At 37.4% G+C, this 15,026-nt stretch overlaps 2 protein-coding genes across 2 annotated transcripts; both read left to right on the top strand.

Annotated features, from left to right (window-relative positions):
• The first annotated feature begins 1,368 nt into the window (after positions 1-1,368).
• LOC140150435 (uncharacterized) lies at positions 1,369-5,400 on the top strand. Its single transcript, XM_072172447.1, has 2 exons — positions 1,369-1,708; positions 5,375-5,400. Exons 1-2 carry the CDS (start codon positions 1,369-1,371, stop codon positions 5,398-5,400), a joined length of 366 nt encoding a protein of 121 aa, XP_072028548.1.
• LOC140150434 (uncharacterized) lies at positions 3,859-7,386 on the top strand. Its single transcript, XM_072172446.1, has 2 exons — positions 3,859-4,057; positions 5,375-7,386. The coding sequence occupies exon 2, from the start codon at positions 5,446-5,448 to the stop codon at positions 7,384-7,386; it is 1,941 nt and encodes a 646-aa protein (XP_072028547.1). The 5' UTR covers positions 3,859-4,057; positions 5,375-5,445.
• Positions 7,387-15,026: the final 7,640 nt, after the last annotated feature.

Genomic DNA, 15,026 nt, shown 5'->3' with positions numbered 1-15,026 from the left:
ATTTTTTGTAACAAATAGGCCTCCTCTTTTAATAATGAATAATTTGGTTGACATACAATACCCATAGGCCTATATGCGTATAGCGTGGCACATGTTAGATCAGCTTTCTGCTGATTTGGGGTATGTAGGCCTAAATGAATAAAATAAATAATTAAATAAAATACCTGAACAGTACAAGCATATTTGGTTATATAGAGGTGTAATTATAAGACACGCAACGTTGTAAAAAAATGTTCACAGTAGCTGCAATTCCCAGAAGTTCAGTACACTACTGGTCCCGTAAAATCAGGCCATTTTACGGGAACTTAATCCCCTTGGCGTTGAAGTCGAAGCCAAAACTTGGTTCCAGGCCTGCTTGGTTCCGCAAGCTGATTTGGTGTACGTCATGAGCACACACAAAAGCAATATACCAAGTGTGACGTTTGGAACAAAGAATATTTTGATCTAATTCAATCAGTAATTTTCAGCAACATGTGGCATGTTTTTTACCCAAACTAAACTAGATTTCCAATAATTGGTCTATTAACTAGATAATACATAAGTGGTAATTATGTAGTCTATGAGGAAATATCCAAACTATTGTTCTTAATTATGACGTATTTTCATCATAATTTACGGCACACTATAGATTCTCGCGTTAACTTTAACTTCAAGCGGCTTTGCAGTGGTTTTGAATACATAATCCTCTATTATCCTCTAGACGTTAAAGTTTGTGGTTTCTAACTTCATTTCGTAAGGTCTCTATTGATAATTGCTAGCTTTCGACTATGTCTTCATCAGGCAACTCAACTACAAAGAACTACTTTAATTATTTATTTAATTTCTGTGTTTCACTGGTCCGACATGTACATTTTTTTGCTGCTTGTTTATCGACCGTCACTCATTGTGTGCCACGCATTTTCATGTTCATGTCGTACCTTTTAACTTTGGTTTATTTATTATTATTTAGTTCCCGTATCAATTTTCTTTGTAGTTGAGTTGCCTGATGAAGACAAAGTCGAAAGCTAGCAATTATCAATATCAATAAAGTTACTGCTACGTCCGTCATATCACATTTCTCCCGTGTATTTATTTATTTATTTATTTATTTATTTATTTATTTATTTATTTATTTATTTATTTTTTTTTATTTATTTTTTATTTTTTTATTTTTTTTTATTTATTTATTTATTTATTTATTTATTTATTTATTTATTTACTTATTTATTTATTTATTTATTTATTTATTTATTTATTTATTTATTTATTTATTTATTTATTTATTTATTTGAGAACTATAAATCTTAATCCTTCCCAGATTGTTGAATTACTTCGTTTTGTGTTGACTACCACCTACTTCACCAGGTTTACCAACACTTGGGAGCTGCGATGGGCTCTCCATGTAGCCCGCTGGTTGCCAACATCTTCATGGAAGCATTCGAAGAAGAGGTGATCAATACTTCACCCGTCAAGCCCTCTTACTGGGGAAGATATGTGGATGATACCATTGTGGTATTAAAGACAGACGACATCGATACCTTTACACGTCATCTGAATAGTGTCAACCCGGCGATGAAATTCACCATGGATGGTAAACTTCCGATGTTAGACACTCTGCTACACCGCAAGTCAGATGGATCCATCAAAGTAACAGTTTACCAGAAACCAACTCATACCAACCAGTACCTGTCCTTTGAGTCGCACCACCCGCTCCAACACAAACTGTCAGGTGAGTTAATTTTCCGCTTTGAGTAAAAGTTTAATTTTACTTCATTATTTATTTATTTATGTATGTATGTACGAGGGGGTATCAAAAAGTTTTAGAAATCGCCAAGAAGTGAAAGAGCTATATCAATGAAATTTTGTCAGTGCAATCACTAGTCCTTATGTACACTATGGTACAAAAATGGTCTCATAAGTATGTTTACTTTTTTTACAGGCGACGCTAGATGCTAATAACCTGCTGTCCCAGTTACTGCGCATAAACTGCAAGATTGAGAAAATTGAGGCAAGCAGCGTTATTAAGATCCTGCATTTGAAGGGTTGCAGTGCCTAGAAAATCGATGATGAAATGAAAGTTATCTTCGGTGGTGATTGTGATATTGTCACTGTTGCTTTTTGGAAAATGAATTGTTATTTCATCACAGATTTTTTTGGGCACTGTAACCCTTAAAATGGAACTTAATCATGCTATATGCCTCAATTTTCTCCATTTTGCTGATTATGCGGTTACATAGGCAGGTACTGACATCTAGCGCCTGTAAAAAAAGTAAACATACTTATGAGACAATTTTTGCATCATAATGTACATAAGGACCAGTGATTGCACTGACAAAATTTCATTGATATAGCTCTTTCACTTCTGGGCGATTTCTAAAACTTGTTGATACCCCCTCGTATGTATGTATGTATGTATGTATTTATTTATTTATTTATTTATTTATTTATTTATTTATTTATTTAGTTTAGTTAGTTAGTTAGTTAGTTAGTTAGTTAGTTAGTTAGTTAGTTAGTTAGTTAGTTAGTTAGTTAGTTAGTTGGTTGGTTGGTTGGTTAGTTAGTTAGTTAGTTAGTTAGTTAGTTAGTTAGTTAGTTAGTTAGTTAGTTAGTTAGTTAGTTAGTTAGTTAGTTAGTTAGTTAGTTAGTTAGTTAGTTAGTTAGTTAGTTAGTTAGTTAGTTAGTTAGTTAGTTAGTTAGTTAGTTAGTTAAACCCGTTCCCATTATTTTTTTAATCTACCCAATATATCTAATATCCACCCCGGTTCCGGAGCCACTGCACTAGCATAAGTAGATCTGGACTGGATATACATGTAAACATGTAAAAATAAGTCTAGGCAGAACTCTAGTCGCAACCGATTTCTATTGTTGTACAAGGCTCACTCAGTCATTTAATGAGGCAATGATCGAATTTGGTGTTGAAATGAGCCAACTGTTGAGTTGCACCTTTTCAATGTAAAATTTATTTTCTCAGCCAAATAAAAAGTAATAATTTTCATTTTTTCAGTAAATGTCTTGAAAAACTATAATGCTTGATACTATATTTTTTCAAATCCTAGTGTTAAACTTATACATGAAATTCGGTCATTTAGTGTAAGATTTTTGATTTTGATAGGCTTCAACTTGGCCTGCGTGCTTTTTTTTTTACCAACCTTTTAGCTTTTCAAAGTAATATAGTTCGCTAACTTTCTAACGCAGCTATTATAATATAGTTTTGTCAGAATTTCGGTTTTGATTGCACCATTTTTCAATTCCGACTACCAATTTTGTCAAAATCTCGCGAATGTACCCATGGATGGATGATTTTTCAAGCCACAATAGCAATATCGATTATTTCTGCTGGTTATAATTAGAAATGAAGTACTGAGTTGGATATTTTGGCAGTCGCAAGTCAAAAAGGTGAAATTAAAACGGATATTCTGACAAAACTATAGACCTTGTGCCTTACAGAGGTGGGATTTTTTTTTTTTTTTTTTTTTGCAAACTATATTAGTTTGAAACGCTAAAAAATGAATTCCGAAAAAAGCTCACGGCCGATAAAAATCAAAAATCTTACACTAAAAGACACAATTTCATGCCTAATTTTAGCACCAGGATTTTTTAAAATGTATATCCTGCAAGCACTATGTTTCAAATATTACTTTATATTTGACCGAGAAAATAAATTCCATAGCAAAAAGGTGTAATCTTTGAATTGTGCTGATTTCAATCGATCGACCTTTAGCGCGAATGTGCATAACAAAAGAAGCTGGTGACAAAAGTTCTGCCTGTTCCCATGTTCAAAAGGGAAACCCGAAATGACCTGGGATACAATGATCATCGTTGCGAAACCAGTGCAAATAAACCTGAACTGTCACAATTTCCGGGTCAACTTATAGAGTATGTTGCGTGTGAATGATGTGCGTTGGTAATTCCCGCACGGGCTTCATTAATTATTGTTAATTATTAATAATTGTTAATTATTGTCTATCTTATCCTTTCTTGGTTTTTGGGTTCACTCATGTTCCATGCCCGCACCGCAGTGTGCTCGCAATGATAAATAACAAGACATAACAACGACAAACGCGTATCACATCGTATGGTAAGTGCTATACTTATTCTAAGTAAATCAATTCAGTCTCACTCTGGTCTTGATAATTCATTTGAGGGCCCGAAATTGTAATTTTGTAGAGTCAAAAGTTCAAAACAAAGAAATAAAAGGTATTAACCTAATTGTGTTCGAGAGAGGCATTTCACAATGTGAGGTCGAACATGCATGATGGTCTGGAAGACTCAAGGACTGAATTTGAATCTTCAAACAGCATAGGCTGAGTTTTATGGTGAGACAATCTCGTCGGTGAAAAAAAGTATAAACATTCTTGAACTATATCTTCACGATGCGTGGGATTTTACCTTCGCGTGAGAGCGTGATAGATTGCTCACCGAATGCGTGAGAATTGGCAGCCCTCTTCGCTAGTCCGTAGATGATAAATTATAAACGGGTTATAGGGTAAGGTGAATGAGTAAATGGTTAGGGTATTGCAAACATTTCGGACTAGCAAACTTTAGAACTAGTGGATTATTTGCACACTTTACTATTGACCACTATTTTTTCACGTTTAGTTGAACCATGGAAGTGGTTGAACTGATATGAATCCGGGATATAAATTTATCAAGATACACCGTAAAGGAAGCAATAAAGCAAACAGTATGCCTATGGTTTGACTACCAAGGCCGTTACTTCGCCTTGTTTGTACATGTAGTTGTTAGCTCATTTCAATCAGTACATTAAAATACTAGGTATATATCTGTGTTTAACTCATGTTATAAACTGTAAGCAGCTCTCTATAAATTCAAGTGTTTAGGTTTGCTGCAGCACCTAAAACAGTTTTTTATGTAAATTTCAAACAGTATAGGCCTAGCTAGACAGTTAAACCATAGTGACCAACAGTTAAACACATAAACACAAGGGTATGAACAGTCCTGTAGATTCTTTTAACAGTTACTATCAAAATGCGCATGTGATTAATTTCTTGCTTAATCTTATGTTTAATCTTTGTGTTTATGTGTTTACTTTGATGTTTGGGCCAGTAAACCTGTCATATACATTTACTGTGTAAATGAAAAATTCATACGCATAGAATTACTTAAAAGTGTAAAAAAGAAACAGTGGAATTTTTTTACGTTCAATATGAGAAACATTTGTATTCGAAATGTAAATAAATAAGGAAATAAAATGCATTGTTTATTTTCAGTATTTATAAGAAAACAATAATTGCGTTTGTGCAAATCGCCGCAGTTAAAGCAAATATTTAAAATTCTCGTTCGCACCTCAGTGGAAGAAACTGCGTAATGTCACATAGGCCCTATGCCAAGTAAATAACAATATAATAATTTGTTGTACTGTTTTACCTTTCAGAACTTGACATATCGCCATTTAAGTAACCAACTTCTGTAAGAAGAGCATAACATTAACGTTCGCCGATTAATATGGCTTCTCTGCGACCAATTTCCATCCTTTTTCTATTCTGCTTCACTCATTCGCTTTGCTTTGAAAACATAAACTGTGATTGTACCTTAGTGGCTACAAGTGGATCAAGCAGTCAATTCAACGAAACTCTTACGGCAAAGACGAGATTTCTCTACTTGAAGTTGAATTTTTTAGACGTCGATTTCAACAGCACCGAATTTGCATATTTACAAAACACTCTAGATGTTATCGATCCTCTGACCTGGGTTTTATCTGTAGGTGGAAACGGCAAGTTGCTGCTGCAAAGTCCGTTTGACTTCAAATACGTTTCACTTGGAACTCTAAGCGCTTCCGGAGTTGGCAGTGTCGACATCGACATCATCACACCAGAATGTTTTACAGGTGATATTTCGGACGAAGAAAAACTATGCTCCATTGTCGATCTTTTATACAGTTTAACCATTGACGCCATTAACAATTTTCAGAGTAAAACAAATGACCTGATCCTCCAAGTCAGCAGTTTTAAAGTTTGCTTAGAAAAACAATCAGCAAAAAGAAGGTATATATTTAGAAATAAAAATGACCGAACAGTCAATTTGTTGGAGAGGATGTCAGAAAGTGCGCACGGTATTTTACAAAGTACTCCAGAATACAGCTGTTGGGTTGCCAACGATACTACTGAAATGATTACACCAACCCCTATCATCATACCACGAGATCGTACAAATTGGTGGTTTCGATGGTTACTTAATATCGTTGCCACTTTTATAGTCCTCTTCTCACCGTATCTCTTTTTCAAGTACTTTGATTGGCAGAACCCTCCAAAGGACAACAAGATCAGAATTGACACGCGTCCATACCCTTTTGGATTCTTCCATTTTGTTTTCTATTCGACTTTTCTTAAGTGTGATGATCTGTGTTCCTTGTCCTGTTGGTTGAGATACATTTTCTTTTTCTTGCTGATGGCATTCCTTTGCTGCATCCAATTCTTACCGTATTTGTACGTTGATCCCAACAATTATAGTTTACGTAAACTAGCAGCAGAACGAATGGATGTTTGGAAATTTGATTGGGGTAATCGATATCTCACATATTTCTGTGTCACTGTTATTATGGTTAACATAATCCTGTACAATTGTCTCAAATTTTCGATCACTCGGCGACAGATGATGAATAATGACGAAGCCACGCCAATCAATGACATAGGGAAGTCTTATCTAACAACTAAATGGATCTTTCCTCAAACTGACGATAAGGACATTGTTGCAGAAATATGTCCAGAGAAAGGTGGAGATATTTTCATAGACAGTCCGAAAGTTTGGAACCTCTTGAAGGTGTTAAAGAAGACTAGTAAAGGAAGCAGAAGTACATGTACAAAGATTTTTTTGGTTCCGATAATTTTAGCCTTTTGGATCGGTCAAGTCATTCCACTGATTTACTACACCAATATTGTGCTAGCGGTTATCATTGCATTGGTGCACAATAGCTGCAACAAGAAAAGGAAGAATGAACTCGACGATGGGGGTATTATTCTACAGGATGGAGAGGGTAGGATCGAGGAGATGGCCCGGGATAAAGAGCAAAAGATTCAAGATGTCCTCCTGCTTTACCTCATATTTATCCCTTCCTTTGGTTCGGTGTTTTTCCTCGTCACAGTACCGGTGTTTTTTCAAATGTTTATCGGCTGTTCTCATTTGATAGAAGTTGTAGGATACACCCTTGTTGGGTTTATAGTCAATGCGAAGTACGTGGTGGCTTGGATCGTGTTTGCTTTAGGTATCGTGTCATTCATGGCTCAAACAGTGACCGGATACACCAACTCTTACGTCACTCTCTTTTACGAAATATTTGACGTGTCTGAATCTGTGGCTTCTAAATTAGACCATCCAATTGTGTCACGTGATACGGATGGCGTACCTCAGATTGGTTTGAATTTCTTTTTGATATTGCTTACAGAGTAAAACCTTGAAGCCAGCGTTGTTCTTCACCTACGTACAACTAGTGTCTGCTGGAGTATTTTTCCTACTGGGATATCTACTCTTAGACTATGTTGATGGCTTGAATGATTTGCGTGGTCAGTCAGAATTGTTTGGTGCTGCTGTTATCGGAGGGATTTTGCCTATCGCAAAGCTTGTAACAGCGTCACAAGCAACGATTAAGTGTAAAGAGAAAGCGAAGAGATGTAAGCTTGAAACGCTGGTCTTGTCTCGTGCCTCTATCAGAGGTGGGTATAACGAAGGGACTGGTGGTGATGATGGTCATCGCCAAGATGGTATCGTTGGTGGACAAGATAATGGCCACCCCACAGTTGTTTGATGTGATCATTTATTAATTTGTCTAACAAAACATTTTATAATGTATTCATAACCTCATTAATAAACGCGATGTGTGCGATCCAATTACATTTAGTTATTTGTGAAAACGCGAACGCAAATCGAGGTCATTAATATCTCACAATTGACCGCAAAATGCGTAATTGTTCCAATATCGCACACAATTGACCGGCGTTTGCGTGTTGTTATGCGTCGAAGTTCGTCGAACAAACTGCGAGCGCGCTGGCTGCCGTATTTGGATTGCTCGCTACCATTTGCACAGCATTGTGATACGCACTTTTGTTATTGGTCGTCATGTTTTAGCCTGATCGATTTTTGGAAAGGGAAGATGTAAAAATCATCTATTTTTCTAAACTTTTGAGCAAAATTTTGTGTTATTTTGTAAGGTGAAGAGATTAAAGTGACGGTTATGAATGAGGTTAATAACTTTGCATCGGTAATATGTCGGGCATACGCCCCTCGGGATATTCCTCGGTTCCAAAGGCAAAATGTTTAGATTTTTCACAATGCCCTCCAAATAGCCGATGCACAGTTATTAACCTCTAAATAATGTTCAATTCTAGACCTGGACAATACCAACAGCTAGGGACAATACCAACAGCTATCACATTAATTATATACACATATATTATTTGTTAGCTATTTTTTAACATAGATTTTCGTTTCTATATCAATTTTTAATCTATAAACTGTACATTTGTGTGTACATCGAGGGCGCTATTTACATATATTTTAATCTACCAAATAATATTAGTAATTCCTTGCATTTTATGATAAAATGTTTTTTGAAACTTTCCTTACCATTTGTTAGTCTATCTTCTGATGTTCTAAAACCATTATACAAGCGTCTTCCCCTTGTAAATATTAGTATGCCAACAGGATTTAAGATAAATAGCGCCATCATTGTTCAACATAACTTAAAATTACTACAGTTTAGGCAAAAAACAACCATGACCCTGAAGCAGCTGCTGGAAACGACAATTCAAACAATAGAACAGACTAGCAGATACAGAAGAGGAATGGATCAATTGAGGATGATTATGTAGTCAGCATTGTTAAAGTTATTGTTGTTTTATTAATTTACATTTATATATTTTATTCTTAAACACTTGAGAACGTTCCTGCAATCTCATTGGTTCTTACCCGTGTGATATGACACGATATCACACGGGTCAGCGCGTGTGCATCAACGCGATACGCGTGCTCGCTATATGAACCAATCGGATGCGCATAGCAGCAACGGGACTGATCGATTTTAAGCCCTGGGTAGTTCCTTGTAAAATGTAGGATTTAATTTGATTAAAATTTGGAATACTTATGATATTTCTATTTGAATTGAAGTGTTTAAGAATGAGAATAAAGGTGTTGTTTTTAGCCGCTGTCGTACATCTATCGTCTCATATAACACGGGCGACATCATTATTTTTGGCGTAAAACAACTCGGCTTCGCCTCGTTGTTTTACTTAAAATAATGATGTCGCCTGTGTTATATGAGACGATAGATGCACTCCAGTGGCTAAAACCAATACCTTTATTCTCTAACTCTTGCACATATGTGAATAAAGCAGAATATCGAATATGTGTATACGCACTTGCATATAACACCGTGTGCCTTTACCTGGTGCTTTTATGACAGGCATGATCATTGCATACGACGTTCTTAATAGTAAATGGCTGTGCAATAACTAACCTGGGGAGGGTAAAATTAGGGGGGCTGGCGGCGGCAAGACCCTTTAGCAACGGAAAAGCAATCTTTTGCAGGTCGAAAGGGGGCAAGGGATTTTGGCGCCTTTTAAATAAAACGATCTAAAATGGTTAGTAAAACAAACATTCAAATATTCTAAATTACTACTCTGCTCCGACTCTGCTACGTTACTCTCGCATTTACAGGGCCGTTCCGACCATTAGGCCAGGTAAGGCGGTCGCCTAGGGCGGCAAACGCAGAGGGGCGCAAAAAAAAGGGGCGAAAAAAAAAAAAAAAAAACGGGAATGGAGAAAGAAAAAATGAGGGCGGATAAAAAGAAAAATGGGATTGATAAAAATACAGAAAAGAAGGAAAACGGTCGTGGGCAGCAGTGGCGTTTCGACGGGGGGAGGGGCACGTGCCCTGGGCGCCATCATTAGGGGCGCCGATTTGACCAATTCAGCATCGATTCTGCGCCCCTCCAAGCGATGGAAGTCAAAATTGTCGCATTTCAATACAAAATCATTTAAAAGATCAATTTATCATTCATTATAGCCAAAATTTATTAGTGGTAGGCCCTATTGTGGAAATTTTCGCGCGCTCGCGCGCAATAGTTTTAAGAATCGGGGTGATGGGGGGGGGGGGGGCATCATTATGTATCCCTATTATAGCCCTGGGCGTCACAAGCCTTAACTACACCACTGGTGGGCAGTATACAAATTAGGTCAAAACTGACAAGTTTTCAAGGGGGTAACCACCTTTAACACTTTTTTGGTATGCTTTGGTGGGGCGGCAAGGAGAGGCTTGCCTAGGGCGGCAAAACCCCTAGGAACGGCCCTGCGCATTTATTATAGACCATTTAGAGTTTACAAATTGGTGCCAAAACATTCGACATGTGCAAATGGGAGATGCAAAGATTTTTTTGGCCGAGATGGGGGTAAGCATCTCTTGGCAGGCCGATGAGGGTCAGACACTTTTTGGCAAGCTAAGAGGATGAGCAAGCAATTTTAGGCGCGCCGTTCTGAATTCCCTGTTCACACGTCTAATCTGTATAACACTATAGATGTCTTCAAAAGGCCGAACACATATCATACGTTAGAAAGTAAGATTTATATAGAATTAGCTAAAACGCTTGTATTTACGAAATAACTCGTGAAGCAATGTCATGTATTTATGTAGTAGAAAGAGTACGGTATGTAGACTATAAATAAATCTTCAAATGTTATAGATAAATATAATCTGGATGTTAAAATTTAACAATAATTCTTATGTCTTCTCCCATAATAAATTATCTTAGTGTGGGTAATTATTTGAAGCCAATGTCACATTGAGCCTCGTATCACAAGGCAATATACCATAATCCGAGTAATTGCAACAATCTTTCTGACCCGATGCAGTCTGCATATCGCCCAAAGAACAGCACAGAATATGTTCTGATCAAAGTGAGTGACGACATCATCAATCAAATGGACTCAAAGAAAGTTACCTTTGTGGTACTCTTGAATCTAAGTTCCACGTTTGATACTGTGGACCACGCAATCATTCTGAACAGCCTGCAGAATCGTTTTGCTATCACTGTTTCTGCATGTAAATGAGCTTAAGGGTTGGACTGAACCCCTTAATGAACTCGCAGACTTGATCTAGAAATAAGTTATGAGTCGGCACGCTGACAAAGAGCATTAAGTAAGTTACAAGCAAGAGGTCTAGGACCAAGGAGTGCAACCATGGTAAAAGCAGAGGTAAACAATATTGAAAGCATAAGCCATACTGCAGTTACTGTCCGTTTTCCTATACACAATACACAGTGCTCTCACCATTGACGCGTGACCTCTACAAATAGTGTATGTTAGAAGTATAGCTCATTGCCTAGTTAACGTCACTGTGTGAAAAATAATATTTAAATTATTCTCTGAAATTCTAAAAAATATAGTTATATGGCTTGTAGCCAATAAAAGTAAAGTAACAAACGGGATATCAAGGGATAAAAATAGCGACCATGCAGCTCAGTGTAATTGTAGAGACTAAGCTGGTAAAACTATATACTGAGAGCAGATATTTTTATCCCTTGAAAAAAGTCTTGTCTTTACGAAACGTCGTTTTTTAAAACTCTATTTATACCTTTGGTGTTATTAAGCCATTGGATCATGTGTCACGTTTTCTCTGTTTTTACTTGTATCCATTGCAAGTGTGACACAGTTGTATCCATTGGATCCGTCCATCCTCTAACAGATTTTCCCCGTTTTTATATTATAATCCCGGATGGTAATCAAAGACTAATCAATAGAAAGCTCAGGGTCGATTCATTACCCGTTCATGTTTCTTTCAGGTGGTAAAACATGACCTGCTGCAGCAGCAAAACGATTATGAAATTTTAGATTTCATGATTCAACATGTGAAAGCCATGATTGGCTTACACACTCCCGAAATAAAGGGCACTCAACAACCAAATGAAGATGACACACCGAATGATCCTGTTGACGATTTGCCTTACAAAGTCAACGAGCAGTGACGAGCGCTTGAATTTTGTGGCCAGTGGAATAATAACGGTGTAGAAAATGTCTTCAATCAATCTCGAATTTGTTAGTTAAAAGATTTTATCGTGTCGAACAATAATGTGAAAGTAGTTCATGATGTTTAGAATGATGCCATGTAAATTATTATTTTAGACTAGCCGGCTAAAATACCAAGACAGTCGAGCCTGATGGACAATCATTCGTCATGTTAATACCAAGGCAACTAACCACAATCTTGTGCGTTAAAAATCTACCCCCTCCCATATGTGTGCAAGTGCAGCACTAAACGTTTTTGACAGGGAGCGGAGTGTCCCAAAATTGTCGCTTAGTCAAATCAAAACTCGACCGACGGTTCGGGGCACGGATTTCTCAAGGGGCAATTGACCCCCGAGCACAGTCTGTAGGCTATCCTTTGCGCATTTTCAATAATTCAATAATTGTTTAGTGGAACTATTAAGGATCTTTATGTATAAATACTTTATTTACGAATCAGTTTTTTCGCAAAATTCCAAGACTGGTCTGGGAGGGGTCTGCATAAACCGCACGGGCTAAATAATAATATTCCATACTAAATGTCAAGTCTGTAGTTTGTTTTGTATAGTAGTCGACAAAGAAGAAGCTATCACACAAGGAAATACTGAAGATTATGTTTGTAAAACAAACACAGAGTTTGCTCATAAATCAATGGTATGCCTACGTCATGTCGGTGCCATTTTAATTCTATAAGAACATTAACATCAAACAGCAAAATCAGTCAAACAGTTAATGTCACAAAACTAAAAAGCAAACCATGTTATTATACAAATACTTATTTATGCACAGCACAGGTTTCGCCTGTATGTTTCCATCCATGGCTGTTATCATGTCACAAAGGCATGGTAATGGTAAGTATTTTGCTTTTAAAACTTTTTAAATATTTTTTGAAGATAACAACTTATTGTATCACGTGTTTTTGCTTTTTATACATCATAAGTGATATCTACTGAAGATAGCAGTACCGGGTATACAATCATGATGATATGGCGTGCATTGGTTCCTTGTCAAAGGTGGTGCAATAATTATGTGTACCCCAGTCACTGCCAGTGGGCATGGTAGCTGCATTATGGGAGTGGCAAACTGTTTGTGGCAAGACAAAAGGGGCAAATCAAAAAGGGGAACAAGCAATTTTAGACACAGATTTGGGGGCACCTTTTCGATATTACGCCCAAAAAAGCGTATGATAAAAATTTGTGCAACGTGGAAAGAAGCGTGTGCTACTGAGACTATTATACCTGAATAATAGTCTCAGGTGTGCTATGTACCAAATGAGTACAGCAGTCATTGCAGTGGTAGCTAGTGGTTAGGTGTATACGTCTAATCCCGGGGGAGAGGTTCTTCCTGCTTGATTTTATACGGGTGCCACGGTTTTGGGTACCTTTTCAGCGATTTCGGCAGTCGATTGCTGGGTTTTCGGTGTTGACTAATGCGCCCAATTGTGCACATTGAGTCAAAAGTGCCCTTAAAGTCGCCCAATTAGGGCAACTTTGGGTACTCCCTTTTTTGTTTTTTGTAAAAATTTTATTTCCTTCATTCTAATCATTTATCTTACTTTTATTCTTTCATTTTCTATTTCTTTCTTTTCTTTTATCATTTTATACATTCTTCAGTGCTTTTCTTTCTTTCTTTCTCTCTTTCTTTAATTCATTCATTTTTATCTTTTCATTCTTTCTTTTCTTCCTTGGGGGTTGTGCAATAATTATGAGCCCTGGGGAGGGTAAAATGGGGGGGGGGGGAATCAATTGGCCAGCCGACACATTCATGGGGCGCCTTTTTAGAGCGTTTTATTTAAAAATAAAAGGCTCTAAAAAGGCTTACGGAAACGTTTTAATATGCACATTTTCCTGCTCGCTGTGCTCGCAACATAATCTCTATATAGGTTTGCAAATTGGGATCCCAAAATTTGGCATGTGTAAGGGGGGGCAAAGATTTTTTGGCGGCCGGGGCCGAGAGGGGCAACCAGGGCCGTTCCTAGAGATTGTGCCGCCCAAGGCAAAGCCTCTCCCTGCGGCCCCACCAAAGCAGATCAAAAAAATGTTAAGAGGGTTACCCCTGGCAAACTTATCAGTGCGCCCTGTTTTCTGTTTCTGTTCGCCCCCTTTTTATTTTTAATTTTCCTCCCATTTTGCCTTTTTATCTGTCCTCATTTCTTCCCCTTATCTTTCTCCATTCCCGTTTGTTTTTCCCTTTTTCGCCCTTTTTTGGCGCCCCTCTGCGTTTGCCGCCCTAGGCGACCGCCTTACCTGGCCTAATGGTCGGAACGGCCCTGGGGGCAACCCGTGGAGCTCATAATTATTGCACATCCCCTTATATCTCTTCTTTCAACTTCTTTACTGAAGGGCGAAACCAGGCTGTCGCATGTACTTTATGTGCATAGTGCACTTACGTCCACGGCGAATTCACCGTGACCTTTCCAGCCATAAACCCGCTTATTGAAGATTAAACCGATATATTCAGTTCTAAACCATTATATAGTAATCTATTGTCCAATGCAAATTTATTACCACCTGATAATATTGATCCAATGAGCGACCGAATTGTCCGCTACGGACGACTAATCCAATCGATAATGACTCTATTGACATGTACGAACGGGATATTTTTCACTGGTTTGCAGCTGTTTGCTGTCATTTACTCATCAAGGCGGAGTACCGTTATTATAAGGACTATGCCAATTATTTAAAGATTGACATGTAGAGAATAAACCATAATTGATTGACAGAAAGTACTAAATTTGTACCTATGACGGTTTTATGACGCCAATCTTCAAAACACGATCAAAAAATGGCTGCCCGGTGAAGTAAAATGTGCATTGGAATAACACGGTGAGTTTGGATAGATGGTAGGATTTCTTTTTAATAAAAATGTATGTTCCCCCGTTATTAAAGCTTGTACCGGGTTGAAGATTCAGATATTTGGAAAAGAATAAGTAATTGAAACAGAGAGAAAGTACTAAAATCATAGCTTTTATACTTTTTGATATATATGATAACTAGTTCATCCCCAATAGCTACGATACAGGGCTACCAGTAGGG

The sequence above is a fragment of the Amphiura filiformis genome, chromosome 4 (assembly GCF_039555335.1).
Source record: "Amphiura filiformis chromosome 4, Afil_fr2py, whole genome shotgun sequence".
NCBI lineage: Eukaryota > Metazoa > Echinodermata > Ophiuroidea > Amphilepidida > Amphiuridae > Amphiura > Amphiura filiformis.
Note: the sequence above shows the minus strand (reverse complement) of the source record. Positions and strands in the feature narration are given on the sequence as shown.

Coding starts and splice junctions, on each gene's coding strand:
- LOC140150434 (XM_072172446.1), top strand. CDS start 5,446: ATGGCTTCTCTGCGACCAATTTCCATCCTTTTTCTATTCTGCTTCACT.
- LOC140150435 (XM_072172447.1), top strand. CDS start 1,369: ATGGGCTCTCCATGTAGCCCGCTGGTTGCCAACATCTTCATGGAAGCA. Junction 1,709..5,374: donor GCTCCAACACAAACTGTCAG/GTGAGTTAATTT, acceptor TTTACCTTTCAG/AACTTGACATATCGCCATTT.